General features: G+C 41.3%; 1 protein-coding gene across 1 annotated transcript in view; it reads right to left on the bottom strand.

Moving 5' to 3' along the window:
* The window catches only part of PLA2R1 (phospholipase A2 receptor 1), a 974,624-nt gene that overhangs the window by 55,546 nt on the left and 892,839 nt on the right, over window positions 1-26,239 (bottom strand). Inside the window, exons 24-26 of the mRNA XM_078681678.1 lie at window positions 17,918-18,156; window positions 12,255-12,423; window positions 6,821-6,961 (exon numbers count right to left, since the gene is read on the bottom strand). Of these exons, the coding sequence (XP_078537804.1) occupies window positions 6,821-6,961; window positions 12,255-12,423; window positions 17,918-18,156 (549 nt within the window). The remainder of the gene's footprint in view (window positions 1-6,820; window positions 6,962-12,254; window positions 12,424-17,917; window positions 18,157-26,239) is intronic.

Raw genomic sequence — 26,239 nt, 5'->3', positions numbered from 1 at the left:
GGCTGGTATGCTTTCATCAATGGGGCCACTTGCAGTCCCATGGGGTGCCAGGCAGGCCTCCCACTCAGCTTGCCTTCAGGCTGTAGCGTCTGGTGGCACTCCTGGCTATGATCGCCCCTCAGCAGTGCCTCATCTTTGGCCCCATCAGCGTTCAGCAGTAGCGCTACTCCACTCGCCCCCAGCCGCCACTGGTACTGATGGCGAAGGCTCTGGGGGTGTCACCGCAGTCGCCTAGCAGTCCACTTGGGCAGGTAAGGCAGAATTTATTTCTCAGTCTAAGGTCTGTGCTGCTGTCCACTCAGCAGCTGCTTGCCTCCTCCGTTATAGGCCCAGCCATTGGCGGCATGGTCTTAAATGCCATCACCTTAGCCCGGCTAGCCAGCTTTCCCAGGATCATGCTACAGTGTTATGAGGTAAAAGGGGGGATAATGCGCTGCATTTTCATGCTCGACAATGTGTGCCTAACGGGGGATAAATGTTGGATAATGGGGTGCCTTGGAGGAGCCTTGTTAAGGCATGCCCACCATCTTGGCACTCCAAGCCAAGCCTTCTTTTCAGTTGGTATTAAGTGTATTTTTAGTACATGGATGGGTTTGTAGGGAATAGGTTGGGAAGTTTCATTTAAATATATTTTTATTTGTTAATTAACTTAATCATTATGGAAATCATACATTTATATTTTCAACTTAATTATCAGATGGTAAATGTGTTAATTATATTCACAAAATGCGTTTATATGTATGCATTTATATAGTTCATAATTAATATATTAAAATGTATATGGTATCATTTAAAATGTTTTAATTACTGTTAAAGTCGATTTGTAATAATGCTTATTGAGTTGGATGTAGTTTGCTAATTGTCACCTCCCCAAAATCCAATGCTCCCCAATGATATGTAGGTTGGAGTGAGAATATCAAACCTCAATGTCCCAAAATGAAACTCTTTCCTCAATTTGAGTGAGGTTAGAATGAGAATAGTAAATCTAACCTTCCCAAAAGCACGTCTCAAGTGTTACTCGGATTGGAGTAAGAATAGTAAATGTGGCATCCTCATAAGCCACATTTTTGCCTTATATTGGTATTTATAAATGTTTTAGATCATATATAATTTTAATGCAGTTCTAATTAAAGTTTTTATATGAAATTATTACATTTTATTGTAATGTTAAAATATATCATATATAATATACTGCATACATTTTAATACCGTTTTTTGCTTGACTACTAACGCTATAATTTATACACAATTTACTCTTTTCTTTTGCATGTATTTGTAATATGAAATACATTGCTACATTACAAAAATAATATAATACCATTTTTACATTATTTCAAATATTTTCTTTATAAAAACAGAACATGAGAACATTTCTGATATTATTACATTTTTATAATATGTATAATGTGTATTTCACGTAAACAACTATTTTTGAATAGACAGTAAATTACTGTACTTATTGATAAATGATGTAACATTCTTTTTTTATTCACTCAACAGTATTTATTAAAATATTTACTTTTTCATTCAGAGTAATTTTTAAACATTTATAATATTTCTATACAAACATTTGTTAAACATTCCAATGATTCTTTACATTTTTTAGACTATTATTTGAATATTTTTCAATTCACTCAATGTTAACTTAGGGGCTGATTACGGGTGTGGCAGTCTTCTGTCCGCCTCACACACGGTGGCGCAGTAGTTGTGGTCCACTGTCTGCCAGATTCCGCCTTTCAAATACATACTGGAGGTGGACTGCTGCCTGCACCAGGGAACCTCCGTTCCTTGGCGGTGGCGTGGCGGAGGCCCATTATAACATGCTGAGCGGGACTGGGGTTTTTAAGATTGTGTTTTTGTAGTTTTACAAAACAATGATATGTATTCTTTTTATATGTAAAGTTTTAAAATCGTTTTCCTTACTTTTGCTGTTTTCCTGGAGCATTTGTTTTTTTATATATATTTTGGGTTTTGCATTTTTATGGTTCTTTTTAAATGGGACTGTTGCTTGTGGATTCTTCTAGTGGAGTTGCAATTCTTCTTACAGGACCTCAGGTACTGACATGTAAGTAATATTTTATTCAGTAGAAAATGTGTAAGGGTTAGATGCTACTTTTATGTATAACTAATTTATGTTTGAGTGTGAATGTTTTTTATCATATTGCTATGCATTAAAAAATGCTGTCAATATATATTAGATGCTTTCAAAGAAAAATAGGTAACTATACCTCATTCTTTTAGTGTTTTAGGTGTGATTCTTTATTTAAATTATATTCCAGTTTATTATGTTTTTCCCAAATATTAGTATAATTTTATCTTATATCATTCAGATTTTTGGGGGGAGTTTGATTTGAAGAGTTTATATTATCATTGCACGAGTAATGTTATATTAATATTTTAATTATTTAAAAATATATTGTATATATCATTTGGATTTTTATTGGTTTTGCTGTTCGTTTTGTGATGTAGTGCTTTTGTTTGTGGTGTTCTTTAGCACGTCATGGATTGGCAAGTTAATTTGGCTATCTTGGACCTTAGGTGTTGTGCTAGGGATTGGTTAGAATTGTGTTAGACATAGTTTTTCCAAGCTTTGCTCTTTATTGACAATTTCTATATTTATTTCATTTAAAATGTGCCCTGCAAAGGGGGGTATGTGCTTTCTTCTGCTTCATTATTTATTTTTGTCTCCTGGGAAAGTGTACTGTTGTAAACATTCCACCATGGTTTGTTGAACTTGGATTGGTGCACGCTTCCTGAGAAGTACATGTGTTCACACCATCTCTTCAAGGGGATAGCTTTTCCCCGTTTGTTGGATACAGTAGTGAGTCTATGGATTGGTCATAATATTTGGTAACTTCTGTTATTGGTGCGTATTCTAGGAATATTACAATTTTATTTTGTAGGCAAATTAGGCATTGGTGGTGTAGTTGATGCTTACTGGATTTTTGGAAAAAGCTTCTGGTTAAAGTGGTAATAACAACCTTTTATTAGGGTACTGGGATATATTTGAAGAACTGTTGGAATCATTGCCAACTCAAAGTCCATAAATATTTTTTGTGGGTAGTTGTTATTGTTTTTCTCTTTCATTGCCATTAATAATTATTGGTATATAGAGCTTTGCCTATTTGTCAATTGTGTCTATTTCTGATCAGGGTTGCCATGCAGGATGCGAAAATACCATCCATCAACCAGCTATTGCATTATGTGAGGGGTAGTAAATAATTTGCTGTACAGAAAATATAATTCTTTTCACACTGTTTTCGTTGTCGTACAGAATGATTCTCCAGTTTGTGTGAGATACTATTAAATTCTCAGGCATATATATTGCCTGAAATGTTCTTAGGACTCTTCTATTTTCCCATACCGTACTTCTTGCCCTAGTTATTAGTTCTTTTAGACTAAAAATTAAGGGTAACAGTTGTATTGTTTTCTCAAGTACAGTTGGGGTAGGTCCTTTGAAATTGTTCTAGTTGGGACAGAAAAGTTTGTGCTAGCTTCTCCAAGGTCTTGCACTACACTACAGACTTGCACCTTAGGTATTATGGCAGGATGATTATGTTCTTTTACAATTTCTACTGTGCAATTAACAGTAGTACTTAGTGCATTTCCAGCGGCTTCTTTCATTTGCAGAGTTGTGTTTAGTATATGTGTAACCCATATGTCTTAGCAAGGGGTTCTGCTTTTGTGATATTTGCATATTGTTAATTATATAAATATGGCCAATATATATCACTTTTTATGTAAATGTATATTTGAATAGCATTATCAGTCACATTCAGAAAATCTTGGACATTTTATATTTACAATATTTCTTTTCTTCTCAGAGCTGCTGTTGGTTGGTACATGGTTTCTGTCTTTTTTCTTTTTACTTTAAGTTCCCTTTATCATTTTTCAGTGTTGGGAACATCAAAAATACCCTTTTTAATATATTAAATTTGTGGGTGCAATTTTAATTGTTTTAATTTAATTGCACATTTATTTACAACTATTATTTATATGCTTATTTTTTAAACTATGAATTTTCCTAGTTTACATATAATTTATTTGAGCATTTTACATCTTAAACTTACTTTTTATGTTTGATGTGAGGTTCTTTTTTTATTTCTACAGAGCTTCATGCTTTTGGTCTTCTTTTCAGGTTGGTTTTCCACTTTAAATGTTTTGCTCTTTATTGGGCGTATATAAAAAAGGTAATTATTTTGGTGTTTGGTTATTTTTAACACTACAAGTAAACAGTGTTTAAAATATTTATTTTAGTTACTAATGGTCTCTATTCTTACTTATGAAAAGGATGAAGTTGCTTCCCCAGTTCTGTTTGCTTTTGTAGTTACTGGTGAGCTCTCACTTGGGCCAAGAAACAGTCTCCTCTGAATGTGTTTTGAACTACAGCAGTTTTGTTCTTTCTCTAGTTTTGTATTATCACTACTTTTAATTAGGTCTTTATTTGTAACTGTTTTTGCTTTTCATGGGATTGGTTTTAATTCTTTATAGGTGTTACTGTTTTTTAATTTTGCCTGTATATGGAAGATGTTTATAATTATTTTACTATTTTCTAAATATAATATTTTTAGATACATAGATTTCGTTTGATTTTTAGTAGTTTACATAAGGTTACATTATTCTTCTTTGCTTATTTGTTCGGTATTGTAGTAGTCAATAGGTTTGTTATCAATATTTTGTCTGTGTTTTATTTGGCTTACTGCGTTGTGTGTTGCTATTCTTATTTTCTATATTTTGGGTTCAATATTGTTTATTTCATGGTATGGTTATTGATGCTATTTTTGTTGTCTATATTTGTATTTGCATTGGGGTTAAAGAAAGTGGACATTGAGGTCATCAGTATTTTTGCAACAATATTTTTTCAGCACAATTTTTTGTAGCGGTACTTGATATTTATTATATCATATAATCAGGATTAGAGTTATGAAACAACACTGGTTTCCATGATCGTGTAAAGAGCTGGGAAGTTGTTGATGGTACTTTAATACCTGTTGAAGGGTGGGATAAGTGAGTATTGCTTTCTGGAGCAGGTGCATAACATTTTTTGATGGCAATTGCAAGGTTGCTTCTATAAGCAAGATGACTTATGAGAGTGGACATGCAGCCAGTGCACACTTTTATGGTTTTTGTAGCTAGGTTGTTAGGTAGGTATGTTGTTAGGTGTAAAACTGTCTTGTAGACTTTTGACTTTTATCAGTACCCATAGAATCTTACCTCTGGAAATCATTACAATATATTCATGGTTGATTTAGTTCTGGATGTGCAGTTTATCATTCATAATGCTCCTGCAAATAATAAGGCTGGAGCTGTGCTTCATGAGTCACATAGGAAGTCTCTGTAGAAAGCTTAGGTTCAGTTTACAAATCCAGCTCCTTCTCAATAAATTCCTCTGCGCACATAATGGATGTAAATCTCAATACAGGCTTTGTCTCATATATCTGCCTTATTTTTCATACCTACTTCAGGTAAAACGCTATGAAGAATAATACTAGTTGTATGTTTTGATATATTGTATATACCGGCATCAGAGTCTGCATGTTTTACTGCAGCTGGACCGTTTTTGTTGTACTTTAGTTTAATTTATCAGTAGAAAGTTGTTTGTGGCACCTTGTTTTGCATTTTGCTGCTGGAGGAAGTTCTGTAGTTTATTTGTTGCACTTATGTTTTTTTCTGTTTATCGCTTTAATTATTTCGAAACAGGATTGCATTATTTCAAAATTGCTGCAGTTATTTGCTTTAATCTCTATATTGCTAAACCAAACAGGCTTTTCACTGTTGCAAAGTCACAAAAAGAGAGACAAACTGGCCCGAAGACTTGATAAATAATTCACTTTCAAGTGCAAAACTTTTCTTGAACTGGAAAGTTGCCTAAAGTAACACAAAGTAGAACTGTGCACTTCATTGTGATATTTTGTGTCAGTGGGACACCCCCCGGATAGTACATAGGTTTTTGATGCAAAGCAATATCTACTAACAATAGTAGACTAGGCTTTGCACCAAATCATTACTCCTCATTGAGGTAAGCATGAAACTTTTTTTACTTGCATGTGTGCTGACTGTACATCAAACATATAAATTGGGAAGTTAGAAAGTGTAAGTCTAAGGCCCGGATTACGAGTAAGCTCCTCGATCCCGAACCAAGAGTAAACCCTTGTTTACGCACAGGTCAGAATTACAAGTTTGATTGTATTTAACGTATCTGATAATTATCGGATGTGTTAAATACGTCATCTTGCATTAAACTTCAGCAGGTTAAACCTGCTGAAATTTAACTGAGGAAAATGGACAGTATTTACTGTACCATGCAAATTTTGATGCCTTAAACACCAAATTCTGCATATTATTTCCCAGAAACTCATTATAAGTGTTATTTATCACTCACGAAAAATAACATACCCGAGGTAGAGTTATTTATCATGCACGATAAATAACACCTCAACTTGTAATCGGGGCTTCAAAATAGTATTTTGTACTGGAATGGTACCCTTCTAATGCAAAACCTATGCTAGGCTCATGCAGACTTCTTTGCACTATGGATTGAAGGTATGTGTGTGGCCGTAGGCAGCTTGAGAGTGCACCAGCTCTAGGGAAGAAAGCAGCAGCACTATAACTCTGCCAAAATGGCACTGTCCTGCTCTCAACCTTTTAAGCAGAGCAGCAACTTTGGTTTCTGCGCTGGTTTGTGTGCAGCAATCACAAACATGCCCCTTAGAGACTGCAATGGGAGGAGAAAAAGGTGCAACACACAACCATATTGTTATTAGTAGTTCAAGCAATGATAAACGTTTAACAAGCACTTGACAGCATCGGAGTTGATTACCTTGTTGTTTGCAAAATCTGTATGCCTCAGGTAGCATTGTCCCATTTAGAACTGTAGAAACACTGTAACAATTATTTTTAAATGGTATCCATTGAACATCTGTATCTGGGCATATCCCTCTGTTCGTTGGGATCCTTTGCTCTGTGAACACACAATAATTTAGGCTTGAACCACATTAAAGACTGCAGTATAAGGATATGTACATTGTTTTTCTTTGCAGTTATCAAAGAATCACTATGTCTCAGTTGTGTAGCTGATGGTTTACCACAGCAATGTCTCAAATACAACATCTACTTCATCCCATGAAATATTCACTACAGAAGACAGTGACAAAGACCATCCAAGAATATAGGGACCCATTAGGATGGCGGGCGGGTTGCCCGCACCAGGCGGGTGGTAGCCACCGCCAGCCTTGCGGGGGCAATCTGCCCGCCATCTGCACCTAAATTCCCCCTGCCATATTAGGATGGCGGGGGGACCGCGGCGGACGGAAAGACCGTCCGCCGCTTTTCCACCCCGGTCGCAAGGCGACCGGGGCGGAAAACGTTTAATATGGTGGGGTGTCTATTAGACACCGCCAGCCATATTATGATGGCCTCAAACAGTTTTTTGAACTAATTTTTTGAACCGTTTTGTGCATTGAAATGCTTGGAGTGAATTTCTAAATCCAAAATATCACTAAAAATTGTTTGATTAACCGATAAGAATTGTATTATTGTTTATTAAGTGCAAACATTGGGGGACTAAAGTTTTGATAACTTTGATGAAATAACCTGAAACCCTAGGGACACAGGGTGAGCTCCCAGCCAGACCTAGTTCTACCTAGGTCTCTACAGAGCAGATTAACATGACATTGTGGGCACAATTGACAACTGGGATGCTCCCAACATAGGTTCAAATTATTTTACATTTGACCAAATAGGATTCTTTTGGGTGTCCAGGCTAGACACTTACAAAGGGGCTCAAACAGATGCCATTCCGTGGTGGCAATGCCGCAACGGAAAGGCATGCGGTCTTCACTTCGGGGGCCCCATGCGGGCCCCCATGGTGAAGGGGGCTTGGGGGGTGCACATGTGGGGTACCTATGGTACCCCCCTGCATTTGCATACACAATGCGGCAGGCACCGCACGGTGCCTGCCGCTTTGTGTATGCATATGCATACATGCATATTTAGCATTGTGGCGGGCGGTGCTGAGAGCACCGCCCGCACAATGTTAAAAATGCATGATGCGCCCGCCACTGTGGCGGGCGCATCCTAATATACAGTGCAGGATCGTCGCTCAGCTCGCGGGCGGTCCTGTTTTCTCCAAGGGTGTCAGGCGGGCAAAGTCCGCCCGCCATCCTAATGGGGGCCATAGTGTTTGTTCTTGAAAGGGATGGGTTTTATTGAAAAAAACTATATCAATCATATTTTCATGCCCTTATTCTAAACCACCTTTATATGGACACCACATCATTTTGTTTCCATAGCTATTCAAGTTTGACACAAAGGCACTGACAAAGATTGCTTCTGGAAGATGGAGTAAACTCTACAAACAAATGTATCTGCCTACTTTCTTTAAGGATGGAGACAGAGCCACTGCCAGTTTTGCTGTTGATAGCTCCACCTCTATTCTGCTTCCATTCACCCCTCACCTCTGGACAGGGCAGAAAAAGCCACTACTTTTTTACATGTTTGCTGGAGAGGCACGTTTGGAAAGGGTACGCCAAATTGTGAAGGGAACGCCAAGTATTAGACTTAGAAGTCCACCAGCAAGAGGAGGTTAATTGCCCTGAAAGAGTAATTCATTCTGCAGTGGACAAGGGCATTTGATTAATAACAATATATCATTAAGAGCAACCCTATACCACCCTTTTAATACAGAGCAGTGTGGGAGCAGTAACTGAGCTGAACCTAATGGTCAAGGTTTCTGTATTTCCTACTGCTTTCGCAGACTGTTGTCAAAAAAAAGTGCATGCACATTGTTGATGCTGTAACTGTATGGAAAGAGTTCTCTGTAGCCTCTCCTAGAAGTAATTGTTAACCAGGTGCAGAGAATCTGACTGGTTAGAAGAGAACGGTACTTTTCTTGATGACGAAAAGCTAAAGAAAACAACATGGTTAAAGAAAGCACTTCAATGTCAAGACTAGTTTTGGATAAATGATTACAAGGTAATTAGTTCATCCAGCAAAATGGAAACACTACATTTGGAGTTTAATGAAGAAAACAAACCCATTCCATAGAAATATCGAAACAGCCACTTTAATTTTAGTTTAGTACATCATTAGAAGTCTTGCACAAATTACAAAAGCGCATTGTGGAAGCAGGACAGTGATCTATGGCTCAAATGAGGTTGGCTAAGACTGTCAACTCGAAGATGGAAAGTTTGCTTTGGTCAGAGTTTTTACCTTAGGATTTTGACCCTTCTCTAAAAGCGTATATGACCGAATAGGTGAGGCAGTCCTAAAGGCAGATACCCTTAGTGTAAAATATTGGTCATCAGCTTACGCTATAATGATATCTCTGAGTAAAATAATGCTGCTCCTGAGTGCGAGCAACTCAATACTTTTTAGGAAAGTTGCAACCAGGTTCCTTGGTTTTCCAAAACCTACACATATCATGCTTTTTCATTCTAAACCCGGGAGAACACCCACTAAATATCCACATCCCAAAAAAAGGAGTGTTTCAATTTTGAATACATTTTTTCAGGTAGTTTCATTTCATATTTGTGCGCTGGTTCCAGTAAATCGTTTCCCCTTTAAAAAGCGTAGGAAATCCCTACAACAGGTAACAGTCCACTAGTGACTCCAGAGTACCCCATCTGTGCAGTAGGAGTTCTCCCTCTTTGCAGAAGGTTCTCTATGTTACAGAGACTTTTTATGCCCAAGCCCCTCAGGCTTCATTATGATTTGTCCCACAGCAGGCTGCAGAGTGTTCACAGCAGGCCATGATCTCGACAGAGCTACACTGGAGGCTGATTTGCACTGTTCAAAAACAATCCCTTGGAGGCTGGGATTCAAGCTGGGCCGTCAAGACTTGAACTCCTCAAAGTCCTTTTTTGTGGACATGAACCAAGAAATAGTTTGTGTTCTACACTGGGCTAGGGGGTAACATTATTGTATGATGTATAACCACATGAAGTAGCAGAATAGTATAAGAAATATCTTGCCAGTTGTTGAAGTCCTCTACTGAACCACTACTTACCACTGAGTCAAATATTTAAAAATATCAAAATGTATCACACTTTGCTGGACCTTATTTAAGAGGCCCACTTCCTTTGGTCATACTTTTTTGCCACAACTGTAATCTTATCTGGTGTGGTCATAGCTTGGGATGACATTCATTGAATATAAGTAGCTCATATTACAGATAAGGTCGGAGACCGCTAGTCTGCATTGTGCTACAGTCGACAACCCACAGCTTATTAACTACAACTCCCCACCCTTGCACCGTCACCTGGGATGAATATATACCTCGACGCCAGAGGTCAGCTATATCTATGTTGTTTCTACTTGTCTCCCACAATCAAGTTATCAGCAACCAAATGGATGTGGTGGGAGATCATGTGGTTATCTTGACAACCTTTGTTACTCTTTATCTTTAAATAAACTTCCCCCCTCTGTTTCCAATCTATCTATTTATGGATGGAGTCTCACCCCTGTGTGTTCCTGATTGGCTTTATATTACCTTATGATCGGCCTCCTGCCATGGGCCATGGTAGGAGGCCGATCATAAGGTAATATATTTGATGGTCTGCATCAAAGCATTTGTATGTGACTCTGTCTAATCAACGTTCCATTGTTCCTTGACTACATTGCAAAATCTTCTGTGGGTACCCAGTCCAGCCTTGCATGCACTAGATGGTCTCCCAAGTTACATCCCATTTAAATTAAAAACATGGGTGGGCCATTGGTAAGGCCGGTAGATGCAGTAACTGTCTACTTCTGCTTTGATAACCCAGCTACCACTCCCATCGCTCACTGACTGTATGATTGGCTTTGACCTTGACCAATGCTCCACTGCCCTTAAGCTAAGGTTGGGCTATCCAGATATGCATATATTTCTAGGCTGTCTCTCTCTTACCTCCTTTAATTGCTTTTCTAATTTCTAATCAACATTCCATTCATATTGATTGTCAATATGTTATGTTAATCTCATTTTTAGAAAATGTATTATTATTTTCCTCTCTCTTTGTAGAGATTATATTATTTGCATTGTGTCAGGAAGTTAAGGACTGAATTTCATTTGTATTACTTAAAACGATTACTCAATGCTGTTTCTTGGAACAAAAGGGCATATCTGCAATAATACATTTACCTTGGTTCACTGCCAATGGAAGTGCCCTGTAAAGATAGTCTTTGGGGAACAGTTACACCTAAGGGGCCGATTACGATGTCTTTAGGAAGGACTCCGATTCCTTATTGCACTAGAACCCTTGTTTCCTACCGAACCGTACAGTTTCCCAAAGACTGATTACGATTTCCAGAAACTGTCTGAGCATTATGAATCAGTTCCAAAAGGTATTGGGTTGGTCTGAGTCTTTCGGAGTCGAATGGTTCAGCTTAATGGGCACGGTTTCCAGATGAGTGATGATCGATTCGGACAGCCGTTCCGACTTGGTTTGCCCGAGATGAAACAGCTTTACGAATCTATATTTGGGGGCTCGTTGCGCGCCCCTCTTCACCCAGAGGTGACTGAATTGGGCAAGTGGGGGAAACCCAAGGGACCCCTCTCCCCAATCATGCACAATGTGGCAGGCCCCATGGGGTGCCCGCCACAGGGTGCAAGGTTTTTCCTAACCATCCCCTTTTCTCAATGGGAGCCTGTGTTCTCATTCAAACACAGAATCCCATTGAAGTCAAAGCTAGTTAGACAGAACAATGTTGGGAGGCATCGTAATCAGTCTTCCGGACTCACAGGACCCGATTCATTCGGCATCGTAATCAGGCCCAGAATGATAAGAACACATTATTACAAAAAGCCTTCAAGCTTCAAGGCTGATAGCCTCAGGGAGCCAAAGTGAATCAGGACTCATTCTTCATAAAACAGAGGAGTAATGGGGCTGTCCCTACTCACAGATATGACAAGAAAACTACAATACCCAGAAAACTTCCTTGAAAGAAAGAAAGATTTATTTGATGATAAGAGAACGTTATGGCAGTGACTTGATAGGTATATCACTCACAGAAGAAAGGAATACAATATCTAAGCTGTCCTACATATATTGATCACGATTATGGAATGATTTTCTGACGTGAATAACAAGGCCCGATTTCTGAAGTGTAACATGTAAGAGTGAGAGATGTGCATCTAATTATAAATTAATTAATTTCAATTTAGAAGATAAGCTTTGCTGGAATGTCGTTCCAATATTTAGTGCTTGGATATTTCTACAGTTCGAATTGTGAGAAACACTGAATTGACCACAGCTGCTAAGCTTGCACTGACTTACCAAGGGGCACATGACATACAGCTCCTTGTAGAATAGTTTCACAGTCATCAGCGTTCCAGTCTCCATCGGTGTCGATGTAGGCGCATTCACCAAGATATTGGGAGCCGTCATCCTTCCAAGATGTAAACAAAGACCTCGTGCCATCTGACCACTCAAAGTCAGCATCTTCCTGTATTGGGAAATTGAAAATATCGCTAAAGTCACATTTAACAATTCAGAAAACATTTCACATACTTCAAGCAATCTATCTTCCATGCGAAATGTCGGCCTGGGCTAGGGCAATTCATCTTTATGGTCCACAGCATTACTTAAACATCCATGTATAAGTAATGCAGCTGCATTGAACTTTGAAGGATGGGACAATTTACCATCAGAGTGTGGTACCTCTTCTTAAGGTAATGAGGGTCCAGCCGCGGTGCGTCCATTGGGGCGTGGGGGCGTAGCCCCACCAAGCCACATGGACGCACGCACGCTATTGGCAAAATAAAAGCAATTGTATTTTTGCCTGCTTAGCCGTCCGCTAAGCAGGCAAAATACAATTGCATTTCGTCATGCCGCTGAAGCCAGGGGGTGGTGCGGGGGGCGGCTGAGCTGCGGGGCGGCATCCTAAGTCTCGGGCTGGTGTAGCCATGTGTCACTCAAGTTGAGTGACACAGGGCTGTGATCAGCTCGAGCATGCGCAGCGCATTGTACCAGCGGGTCCCAGGGGTGCTGCTCAGGCCGCCAGGGCCGGGAGGATTCAGGGCGATTCAGGGCGAATACAGACTGTGCCCCCCAAGCCAGTCCTGGGGCTGCATGCAGCGCCAGGATTGGCTAGGGGGGCACAGTCTGTATGCGTATCATCATCACCAGACAGGCGACAGGCGAGGCGGTCCGGAGAGCGCGCGTGGCCACATCTTTGCCAGGATGAGCAGACCGCTGTTTCAGGGTGGTGGCAGTCCGCATGCCCTGCCAAGCTCCCAGTGAGTGAATAACTTTGTTTACTTTTGAATTTGTGTTAATATGTCTGAGTTTATGTTGGGCCTACATACTGGGTATATGACGAGTACGCATTCAGACGTGTTTGTCTGTGTGTGTCCGTGACAATATGAGCTATTATGCAAATCCGGATTTCTGTGTGCGTGCACACGTGCAAAAAGGTGTTTTTGTCTGTGTGATTTAGAGTACTTGTGTTCACTAGCTCCTTTGTATGCCGAACCTCTGTGTCTTTTCCTTCATGTTTACACACTCACACCTATATGTGTTTGTGGGTACATAAATAAGTAGGTGTCATGTTAGCCGAATAGTGGCAAAGTTATTTACTTGTGCTTGCTTCCGCGCGCTTGCCCTTCTGCTCGGTTCGGTATGCCGTGTATCACTGGCTGCATGTTTTTTGTCTCTGGTTAGTATGTGTAACTGTACTCCTATTTTAGGCATGCATGGGTGTTGGTGGCCTCTGCCTCGGCGTTTCGGTGTGTGTGTGTGGCGTGTAAGTGTCTTTGTGTCTGTGTGTGCCTGCACGGCCCTTCTCAGCTGCAGGAATGTTTACGGCCAGGACAGGATGTGACGGATCTCAGTATCTGGAAGGAGAGGAAACACCTTACTCCAGCTCGGATTGAAACTTCCTCTCCCTGTGCACAGCTTTGGACGATGAGTCAGAGCCCCTCCCCACGACACCCTCTTTCCGATACAGTGTTTTCCACCCTTACGCCCCCCCACAGAGGCTCCCTGACACCACCTACCAGGGCGCCCCGTGGCACCGAATCACAGGATGCCACTGGTCTGGTGCCCGCACTGTACCCAGCTGCCATCCACGCTGCACTGCTGAGGGTGGGTGGGGGCTGCAGGTAGAGTGAAAGGTGGAGGGGTGCTTCATATCAATAACAAACAGCTTGACTGCCTGTCAGTGGGTTTATTTTGGGCTCTATGTTTGACTAAACATTGCATAATGCTACAGAATAGCCCACAGAGCGTGGCATTAGGAAGACAGACTTCCATGACATTATTATCTGATGTTGAATAGAACTGGACATTTTTTTCTTAATGTGCTGTTCATGTTATGTGACCTTTAGCAGAGTGTTGAAGTTATGCACTCTGTTGGGAGTAAAGATATTTAGTATTACTTCAGTTCACTCTTATCTGCATCATCACTCTACTGCCTAGAAAATCCTGCTTATTCGGCATCAGAGCGGTCTGAATTTCCCAGGCAGAAGAGTTTAGCCAGCTCCCTTGAAGTATGCCCCATGCGCGTTTTGCTCCATGCACAGGCCTCCTTTGTTTTCTACAGCTACACACGGGAAGCTTCTTTCCAAGAATTGCCTGGCACGCACAAGTGGAGGGCAGAGCATATTCCTTAGCAGGGCAGAAATGTAGAACATGTTTTTCTTCATTGATACTTCCAATTCAGAATAAGATACCAATCACTGTAGAATCCTTCTATCTATCTCTACAGAGAATTTAATGAGTTTGTTATTTTATCCGAGAACTAGGGCAATTGTGCAGTTCTACAACATATGTCGCTTATGTTCTGCACTGTCCTGTCATTCTGCTGTTGTGTAAACAGTGTTGTTTAATACAAATTTGTCAAATGATCCATGCATTTTTCATAATGTTAAAAGATGCATACACAGCATACTCGCTTGTTTAGAGTCTCAGTCTCCTTTTTCTTTAATATCTCTTTAAAATTTTAAGTGACACATCTTGGTACCATTGCTTATATATCAATTTCTTTGTTTTGTTATGTTAGGTCATGTTATGTTATTTTATGCTTTGCTATTTTAACAGAGATTTGTTTAGCGGGGCATGGCTTTTAGTGTGGCCCACAGTGACTGGTGGTTTGGGTACCCTCACTGTGTAGGGGTACTACCATGTCGACTTGCAGTTTCTGTTTCTTCAGGGCCCTTTTACAGCGTGATGTTGACTCTGTCGCTCTTGGGTTTCCTGTTGGCGCATGGGTGAATTTGGTTGTTGAATACTATTCTTGTTTTCTCTGAAGATGGTCCTAGTAATAGCTTAGGTTGCAGGTGGTGGGCACCGGTGCAAATTTTGGACGACTGGGACTTATTTTTCATTATCAGATGTTGACCCAGAGCAAGAGAGGGAAAAGCAAAGAATGGAGAAATCACGAATAAGAGAAAGACAGAATTCAGTGACATAGGTAGAAAGCAGAGATGAGAAAGAACCTGCAAGCATGGGATTAAAAGAAAGTAATGAATGTGGAAGAAAGAGGAACAAGGTAGAAAGAATCAAGACTAGCAGCCTTTTCATTTGGCAATCCTGGTGTTTGACAGTAAAGCGGTGGGCTCCCAAGTAATCCATTGCCCCCTGCACTTACTATTTTACAATTAAGCGCCGGTCCTAGAATTGATAGAACTTAGAGAATGAACGGTGTTAGTAGGCTGAGCAGATCTGATGTGCACCTTTATGCATGCTAGGAAGGTTGGCCTGTGGGGAATTCTCGTGTTAAAATAATTTTTCTACGTTTTTAGATGTTTTTTTACTCTCTGTGGTGGTGGCCCCTATAAATAAATTCAAAGGCTTATGTCCATACTTTTCTGAAAATCCTGGTACATCTTTGTTGGTCTAGCTGATGAAAGCCTTAAATTTCTCATGTTTAAAGCTGGCGTAACAGTATAGTTCAAATAGAGAAAAGTTGAATATTTTTTTTATTACCATAATTTCTTTAGAAACAAGTACATGCTGAATGTCGTTCCATCAGCATGTTAAGGGCACTGCAACAATATGGCAATAAAAATACCACTCGTATCAAGTGTACAGAAAGAGCATGACAGCAATATTATGACCTGCATCAGAAATACAGAGGCATTGTGACAGCCGCGGTGCGTCCATTGGGGTGTAGGGGCGTAGCCCCACTAAGCCTGGACGCACCGTGGCAACTGGCAAGCTATAGACCACCACCACCCTCCCCTTCGAGAAAAACTAAAATGCTTCACAAACTCAAGGGGAAAAGAGGTCAATACTGGACATTCCACATTTACATCCAGGGGCATCATCAACTGCCAATTTAGCAGCTTAAAGGGTGGGTGACACTGAGCAGTTCTGAGTAATATGAAACATGTAATTGTTTGTTTATAGCTGATCTTAGTTTGATCAGAGACCGCTAGTTTCCAAAATGATGCTCATAAATACCACTGTAGGGGAGCAGTATAAAGACTTTATGAAGCGATGGAACAAATGGCACAAGACAGCCTCAAAGGAAGAAAGATAAGTGGGGATGAGAGATGGATAGATGGGGAAAGGGGTGGACTGGTGGATGGATGATTGGTTGGATGGACAGAACAATGGACGATGGATGGAGAGAATAAGTGAATGGATGAAGAGAAGGATGCCTCAATAAAGAGACTAATAGTTGGAAGGATTTAAAAAAGGAAGTATGGGTGAAGATAGAGATGCACAGGCAAAAGCATGAATGTATTGGTGAAGAAAGGAAGAATGACAGCTGCAGAGAAGGAAGGATGGGTGAATGAAGGGCAGCAAGAATAAAGAACTATTAGAAAAATTACAAAGATTATCAAAGGAGGACGGAAACCGATAGAAAAATAAATATGTGTTGAAGGACTGAAAGGACGAAAAAGACTGAAAGGGTGATGGGGCAGGAAATATGCTTTAGAACTCCCTCAGGGGGAGCTCTCCCTCAAAGCCTGTCTGGGGCATATTTTCTTTTTCTGGCTACTCCCTTGTTTACATCAAATATTTTACTCTGTAATAATATCCCTGTACGTGCTTAATGTACGTAAAAAGGCAGCCTAGTGCATGACTTGTAACATTTTAGAATGCATCTTGTGTGATGTTTCAGAGGATTTTCTATGCCTTTAGAGAGGCAAGCTGCCGCGCATAACTATTAGAAGATATCCATGAGCTGAATAATGGTGTTTAAATTACCAACAATGTCCATGAAGTCTTCCTACAAACTCCTTTCACATTTCCATTTTATATTTAAAATGCATTACCTTAATCAGTCCAGTTTGCGCCTTAGGCAAGACCTCATGGCTCACATTAGAGGCTTTTACAAGTGTGAATGTATGAAGCTCTGTGGTTATACTGAATAAGCAGTTACCTATGTTATGCCATCTATTAATGTAATAACTGCACTTTCACAATTGCTTTATTAACCTTCCTGCTTTCTCAAATTTGCTTGAAAATGCACGATTTTTCTTCTTTTTTTTCAAAATTTTCTAAGGGGGGGGTTATCCCCCCAAACCCCCCTTTTGGGGTTCGGACTCGTCGCGGCGCGAGCTCGCTACGGTGCTGTATGCAAATCACTTTGCACCCCACCACTTTCAAATGTCACCCATCGCCCCTGTGACGGTCTCATTATGAGTCCAACCGGTCTTAATTGTGCATCAGGCGTTCAACTGAATGGAAAGTAATTGATTGAGGAATTTGTAATTTTGGGTCAGTTTCCCTTTGAAATTCCTCATTCTCAATCGCCCTGCAGGTTATGACTGCGACATGTATGCAGTGTTTCTGCAGACCTTTTAAGTTCCGATAAAGCCGATAGCTCTGTTTCCACCCCCATCGTAAGTTCCTGGGGCATTCATAATGAGTGTTTGCAAATGTTTATTAATGACAGATCAGAAAAATAGGTACTGCTAACGTAATAATGCGTGTTCTTTGCTGTACTGTGCACTTTAGTAGATCTAAAATTAAGAATATCTACATACGTGTACGGTGGAGAAACCAATCCAATGGGGATATCCTATTCGATTGACGATGATGGTGAGGAAGGCTTGGTAGTACTGGTCTGTAATGCTGACAAGCTGCTCTCCGTTCTGAAGGCAGATGTTCATAGCCTCAGTCCAGGACATATTTCCACGGAGGATTCTATATGTTCTATTCCCATATTCTAAGACATCTGGTAGCGGATACATATCGGATTCAGGAACTGTGCGTTTTGAAGTGTCTGTTATAGAAGCAAAATCAGTGCTCATCAGCATTACTTCACCTTACTATAACTTAAATACCTATTTTTGAAACTAATATTGAAATAGGGACATACGTATTCAATTAGAGCACATTTTCAAGTAAACAAATTGATGCAACTGTAAATGTACATATTCAGCTTATAAACAAACATTAGCAAGCATCACCAAACATTCTTATTTTGTACAGATTATCACATTGTATAGATTAAGCGAATCCTGTAGTAAATCTGAGCCAACCATCACAATCAGTGCCCGTATCATGAATGTGTACACCTGCAGAGGAAACACCTGTGTGTTTGTTTTTATGCAACTGCGTGTTATAGGCTGCCTCCGCATATAATTAACCCCTGTATTTCTCCAAGTTGCAGACAGCCCAGCGCAGAAAGAGACAGATCTAATCACTGTTCCTGAGCTGTGCTATCTACAACACATGCAGCTCTCTACCTGCGCACATTTCGGAAGACTCTCAGTAGAATTTTCGAGGTAGATGTGCTGTTCATCATCTGGTGGAATTTTTTCTTGTTCGTGCCCTTTATACGAGGCCTGGCGTAATTCGCGGAGTTTCGATACGCTGCACTCAGCAAAGTGACAAAAAAATTCTGCGGCATACCGCAAGTGGAGGAGTGCAGCAGGAACTGCAGTTCGAGCTGATCTTCTTGCCACTCAGGTAGAAATACTACCCGTGCAGCAGCTTGTGCTCACCAACTTACCGCTCACGAACGCGAGTGGGGAAAAAACTCCGCTGCACTAAGCAGGCTTCGCAAAGCAAGGAGTGCAGAAAACTGCACAACCTCTGTGAACGGAGTGGAGTTCACCACCCAGGCCTAACTTGCATGTGTGTTTCATTATATAGTTTGCGTATGACTGTTACTACATGTCGATTGATGGGTGTGTTCTTCAGCTTTCAGGGATGAACTATCTGTTTGTGAAGACAACGATGAAGTAGGAATGACAGGGGTCTCCAACATTTTGTGAAAGTGTTCAATTCATGACATTTCTAGAGAATGCAGTTGCCTCTAGAGAGGTGTCTCAGCACTAGCAGACAGTTAAACATAGAAAAAAGTCTAAAAAGAGAAAAGAACCCATTAGCCTGACATCCAGGAGTCAAAAAACCAAGGGGCCGATTAGGATGGCGGACGGACTTGCGTCCGTCCGCCACCCCTGAGTAGGAGGGACCGTCCGCATGGGCAGCGGCGGTCCCTCCATGGCAATTAGGATGTGACCGCCAGGGTGGCGGTCACATCCTCTATTTTTAACATTGCGGCGGGTGCAGCTTCAAGCTGCACCCGCCGCAATGTTAAAAATGCATGTGTTGCATTTACATGCACAAAGCGGCAGGCACCGCACGGTGCCTGCTGCTTTGTGTACGCAAATGCAGGGGGGTACCATAGGTACCCCCCATGTGCACCCCCCACCCCCCATTCACCCAGGGGGCCCGCAACGGGCCCCCAAAGTGAATGTCCGTATGCTTTTCCATGGCGGAAAAGCCGCCGTGGAAAAGCATATTTACACAAACATCATAATATGGCGGACGGTGTCTCATAGACACCGCCTGCCATGTTATAGCTTTTCCGCCGCGGTCGGAAGCCGACCGCGGCGGAAAAGCGGCGGACGGAATTCCAGACCCACCAGCCATCCTAATTTGGCGGTGGGTCTTTGGAGTCTCCGCCGCGGTTTTTCCGCATCCTCCAGGCCGGCGGACACTTCCGCCGGCCCGGAGGATGCGGAAAAACCGCCATCCTAATGAGGCCCTAAGTCTTAAGACTTTCTGAAACAGAGTTTCGAAGGGCAGTAACCAAACCATGAGGTAGTGCATTCTACAGTCTGCGAGCCATATAGGAAAAGGAACTCCCGCCTCTTGTTGCTTTGTAGATGCGAGGAACTAGGAGCAATTTTAACGTACTTGATCTTAAGGATCTGGTTTGCAAATAGAGCTAATCTTGATCTGAGATAAAGAGGGCCTTTATGAGTGTAGGCTCTGAGAGCAAAAATGAGCGCCTTGAATAGGAGCTACTCATGTTCAATGTAAATTATTGAGAACTGCTAATATTGTTATTGTTGTAACATGTGACCACATTAGACAAGACTACATTAGTGGCCACTGTATGCAAGATTACCAGCAGTGACTACCACAGACCACCAGGCAGGAATACCAACAGTAATCTAAAAAAAAGGTTCTGTCAATTTGGAATGCCTCCATGTAGATAATACATGCCAGCCAGAGCTACAATTTCCCTGGTATGAAAGTAATAATTTTAATACTTAGGGGCATATTTACAACAGAATGGAGAAGCATAGCATTAAGCAAACATTGCTAACGCCACGCTTCTCCATTCTGAAAACGCAGGAATGCGTCATATTCATAAGAATGAGGCGCACTCCTGTATTCCCCTAGTTCAGTTGCCTAGTGCCAAAGCAAGCACACTTGCACCATAGTGCAAGGGTGTCTGCGTTGGGGGAAATGACTATTTATGTGCAGCTAGGTCTCCCTTCTTGCACATAAACAAACATTCATGTAGTTTTGAAACTTTTATGTATGCTGCTTAATGCAGCACACATAAAAGTTTCAAAACGTTATTTGTTTTTATTGTTTATGAGCACAGGAAGGGTTATCTTCCTGTACATGCACAATCAATGCCAATTTGCTGTTTATATGTGTCCTGCACAAGGCAGCAAATAAAGAAACGGCAAAAACTATGGAAAAAAGCGTTTCTCCTCATTGAGCCAGGGTAAGACCAGGTTTTCCTTCGTCGTAATTTTGGCGCTGCTTCCTTTTTACGCCACCCTTGTAAATAGGAGGCAGCACCAAAATCAATGGGTGTTGCAGCGGAACGCCCACTGAAACACCCATTGCCTTCCTCTTTCACGCTGAGTACAGTGTGAAAGGGTGCCTTATTTACAAGGCAGCAATAAGCCCCATTAAGTGGCTTAACGCTGCCTTGTAAATAAGGCGAAGCTGGCTGTTTACCCAAGGGCTTGACCCTAAAAATACAATCACTTGCCTGAAAGTATAAAGGTGGACTTTAAAAGGGCTCTACTGGTAGTCAGATTCTGAGTTTTCTTTTCTTTTCCCTTCCAAGATGGCTGTTCGTCCTTTATTTTCTATTAGTTTTCCCATTCCACCATGGGGATTGCCACATGGTGGGGTTTCATCATTTCCAGTTTTCTACTATATAAGGCTCCAGTTTGGTTGGAGAATATATCTCTAGTAAAAGAGAGGGACCCACAGACCAAAGGGGTGGGGTACCAAAAGACTATAGGTCACAGCAAGAAATCACCTTTGAACAAACTTACACTAGCATTGTAAGCTTTATAGACACAGCCTAAAAGCATTAATGCTTACCAACAACATTCAGTTCAAACACTGGAGCAAACAGCGAACATGCAAAGATAATAGCAACGAAGGAATAATTAAAAAAGTATGCAATTTATTTCAATTTAAAAACATCATATATTACTAAGAAAATATTTCATTTGATACAAAAATCAGCAATAATATATTGCAAACATACAATGGGAGACAGTGATAATAAGGAAAATAATTCCTATAGCTTAGAGATAGCTGCACTAGTATAAAACACAATCACACTGCACAATTCGTAGAATATCGTAATTGGAGTGGTTATTACAAAAACTTAGTGCAGAATAACTCAAAAATTGCATCGACGCGTTTCGGTGGGCGTGAAAGTAGAAAGCCAGCACCTTCTTCAGGATTAAAATTTAAGAATCCCACACACAAATTTGATATCTCATATGATTCGCCAAAGGGTCCTTCACACTCTCCAAAAATAAATCACGATACCATAAATATGGTTATCTTAAACAGGCTAGATAATCATACCAGCTGCTCTGCGTCTTGTTCGGACGCTGCTCGTGGGGTAGGTGCTTCGGTCAGGACCGGATGCCGCCGAAGGTACCATACCTTCTCAGCCGGTCCCACGGGAGCAGACTGCGAGGTACCTCAGGGAATCTTCTGGGGTCACAATACTGCAGCAGGACCAATCGGCCTGCACTCCGGTATTACCGACCATAGAAGCTTGTATACCTCATTGCAAGTTTTATCCATCACTAATTTTACTTTTCACTGTGTGGTACTATCTACTGAGGTCCTGAAGAATTGCCATCAGGCAAGAAACATGTCGACCAGATTTGAGGGTAGTAGTTAATTTGCTTGGATAGGTCCAGGGCATTTACCTCCCCTCTCACCCCTTTTAACCAAGGGAGTCTACCACGAGAATAAAATAGGTCGTGGACTGACCCACCTTTTTTAGCTTCACTTTCACGTCACGACCACACTTCCCCGCCCTCTTACACGCATGCACCATATGGCCGGAACAAAAGATCTCCGATAAAGAGCCCCGGTTTCGGGAGCCCGTCAGACATTGCAGCGCCAGTCTGACGAGGAGCAGAACCCATATGATGAAGCATGACACCTAGCTTGCTGGGTGTGTGAGGGTTTTAGTTCCAACAAGGGGATTCCCCCCTCTTACTAGCACACACACACCACTTTTCCGTCACTCTTCCCGGGGAACTTTGTACCCTCTTTGTGCTACTAGTTTCTGGACCAGTACACTGGACCCCGTAAAATATTGTCCTACTCCAGTCCCTCCTTTGTTCAAATAGATAATCATACGTCCTGTCCATAGCAGTCCGAACTTGTCAACAATATATTCAATGGGTTGGTGATGTCTGACAATACGGTAACTTGGAGGGCATTGGTAAACTCAGAGTGCCAACAGTGGTTTTCTCACAAGGGATATAATCATGGCATGCGTAGTCTGTTTGACCAAGGTCCCAGCGGCAGCTCGACCGCCCGCAGTCTGCTGTTATCGCAAAAAACGGGTATCTGGGACAGGCGTCTCCAACAATGAGAATGTATCACAACACAACCTTTCTCCTTCAGCGGCTGTTTACTCTCTCCTTCCGTTGGCTCCTGTTTCATGTGCTAGGATGAGATTTTTCTTGAATTCTTTCCTGTACCCTGGAATCTTCCATTTAGCTTTTGAAGTTCTTCATCCTGCAAAGAGTTATTTGTGACTACAGCTTTTTCTTCCGGACGTTGTGACAGCTTCTAGGGAATCTTTTTATCACAAGTTTCCCTGCTGTGATTTGATCTTGGCTTTATGAAGTAGTCACCCGTACCTTCGGCAGTCCAAGTTCTGGCTACAAAAGTTAACTCATATCAAGCTCTAAACATAGCCACTAAAACCCACCAATGAACAATAGTAGGTACAGCATCTCTAGAGGATTATCCCAGTTTTGGGAACTGAGTAGCGTAAATGCCACTGACAGTGATGTGTGGAGGAGCAGACGCTCATGACAATTGGAGTGGGATTGTGCTCCTGGCAGTGTTGAGGTTTTCTACTGAACTCTATTTCAGAAGGTGCCTGTGCTCTATGTTTAGAAGCCTTACAAGTTGATGCTAGAGGGACCAGTGGTGAGGGGCCTGCAGTGGTGCCACTTCCCAGAGGATGGGGAATACTCCTCTACCCCTCCATAGAAGTAGAGAGCAGAAGAAATGATTTATGGGCATAAATAACATACAATTGGGAAAAAGTGAACAAGAGAGATGTTTTTCACTTCAGGGTTCTCAGTGACATCATCGACAACTCGAGTGTCACTCTTGTTCTAAATGTTACTCATCTATAATTGATGTATTATCATCTGTGACTTTATAGGTGCCGTCTCTCAGTCTTTTTCCACCGATGTGATTCCTCTTGAAGGATGACATTTAACTGCAAGATTCCAAAGTTTGTCTTTCGCATACTGAGCTTGTACATAACTCAGACGTGTAATCCATTTGCTGTTTACGAAGTCCTGCAGTCTCTCCAGTATCTACCTGTGTAACCACCCTGCAGTCTTCTGCATCGCCCAGTCAATTCAATTCAATTCTTTCTTTATTCTACCACCCGAAGAAATGTCATAAAAGATACACATAATCACAAACAGCATTAAAATCAGGCTCATTGGGGATTTTACAATCACGTTACCATTTAAAATAAGTAAAACCGCAGGCGAAGACAATGATTTGATCGTAGCTAAAGTGGCAGTGCAACTAAACTGAATCCATAAGTAGCAACAAGTACTAGCGAATAGCATTAAATAATAAAATCAGACTTATAAAATGTAATAAAAAGGTAGCAGCAACAATAAGCATTTTAGCAGCAATACAGATGCTATAAAGACAGAGGCTACTAAAGTGCATTGGTATTAAAACAGCATGCTCCTCCTCTTTGCTAAAGTGCACTTTAGGAAGTTTGCAACAGCAAAGCAGACATCACAGTCATTTAGTTGCAGGAGAAAATACAGGGCCACTTTGCACTTAGAGAATTTGTATCTGTGAAAAATTGGTAGTAAAAACTTCTTAGTAAATGAAAGATAAAATTGGCAAAACAAAATTAAACGTAAGATGGTTTGGCTTAAATGTTCATCAAAAGGGAAAATAGTAATAGTTTCAGGCGAATACTGACTCAACGGGAAACATGTCAAACAACGAAATGACCCTAGCCTAAATCTAGTCAACAAAAGGACATTAGTTACATATAAAAGATACAGAGCAATTAAGGGAGGTACTTGAATAAGACAGTAATCTCTGACAGTGGGTTTGGATACTTCAGACAATCCTGAGAAGATTTTTTGTGCCTTTGGAAGCTATCCATCACCCTCTGTCGGTCCCCTATGCCAATTAATTCTGGGTGCTCAAACAGTGAAGCATAACCAAGTTCAGAGAAGCAGGGTTTAACATATTGAAGCCAAGGAATAGAAAGGCCTTGGGTACAGCTTAAACAGTCTCTAATAATTGGCAGGGTAAAATCAGCTTCTTCGTTTGCCCAAATAGAGCACCAGGTGGCTAGAGGGGCTGCATTGATAGTATCTTGGATGTAATCAAGACCTAACTCCGAATGAAGGGAAAAGTGTGGCGATGAGGGGGACTCCTTAAACTCTACGACAAAATCTATTCTCCTCAATATGTATGGCAAGTACATCCCTGCAGCCCCAAATACCCATGCCATATGTTAAAATTGGTAAACATTTACAATGATAAATCTCTAAAATTGTGGCAATGGGCTTTTTACCTATGGACATTGCAAGGGAGAAGGTGGTCCCAACAACATACGTATATCGTGTTATTCTATTTTTTGCGCAATTGTTTCACGTACAGCTTTCATCAAATTCCAAGCCTAGATAAGGAAAGGAACTAACCCTCTCCAACTTTCTGCTCTCTACGTTCAAACTGCGGGATTTAGTATTTTTGGGGCCACATAACATTATACAAGTTTTCTTATGGTTTTGCTCCAAACTCAGGCCCTTCATAAAACTGGCATAGCTGTCAATGAGTTTATGTAGGCCATTCACAGTCCTTGCCAATAGGACTGCGTTGTCCGTATTGAGCAGTGCTGGCACAGCCTTGTTCTCCACTTGCGGAACATCAGCCCCCGCTAAAGCTAATGTGTTCTCCAAATCATTGGTACAAAGGAGAAATAGGGTTAGGGCAAGGACGCAACCTTGGCGCACCCCATGCTTAATGCTAAATAGCTCTGAACATTCTCCAGCATAACCATACCTTACTGAAGTGGAAGGATCATGATGGAGAAGCCTCAAAAGGCGACCAGACCCGCATCGACTCCCATGTTTACTTAATGTCCCACAACTTAGAACGTGAGACATAGTCGAACGCACTGGTCAGATCCATAAATGCCAAATGAATAGAAACACCCTTCACAAATTTATATTTAGCCAAAATAAGACGGAGATTAAGGCATTCTTGGATTTTGCCTAACCCTTTCCTAAACCATACTGACTGGGGGCCAGAATATGATTTTCGTTAATCCAGTCCAATAGGCGGTCTAGCACAATTCTCCCAATTACTTTGATGGAGGAATCCAATAAAGAAATCAGATGATAGCATTTAGAATCGTGTATGTTTCCTTTTTAGGTCTCGCCTGGCGGGAGCAGCGCATGTGCGCTGCCCTCGCCATGCGAGGGCCTTTTGGAATCAATACGGATTTCATGTGCACGCCTACGGGTGGACAAAATGTGCACGCGGATGGACAAGAGATG

The sequence above is a fragment of the Lissotriton helveticus genome, chromosome 3_1 (assembly GCF_964261635.1).
Source record: "Lissotriton helveticus chromosome 3_1, aLisHel1.1, whole genome shotgun sequence".
In the NCBI taxonomy this organism is placed as follows: domain Eukaryota; kingdom Metazoa; phylum Chordata; class Amphibia; order Caudata; family Salamandridae; genus Lissotriton; species Lissotriton helveticus.
The sequence above is the reverse complement of the archived record's forward strand: the minus strand, read 5'-3'. Positions and strand labels throughout refer to the sequence as shown.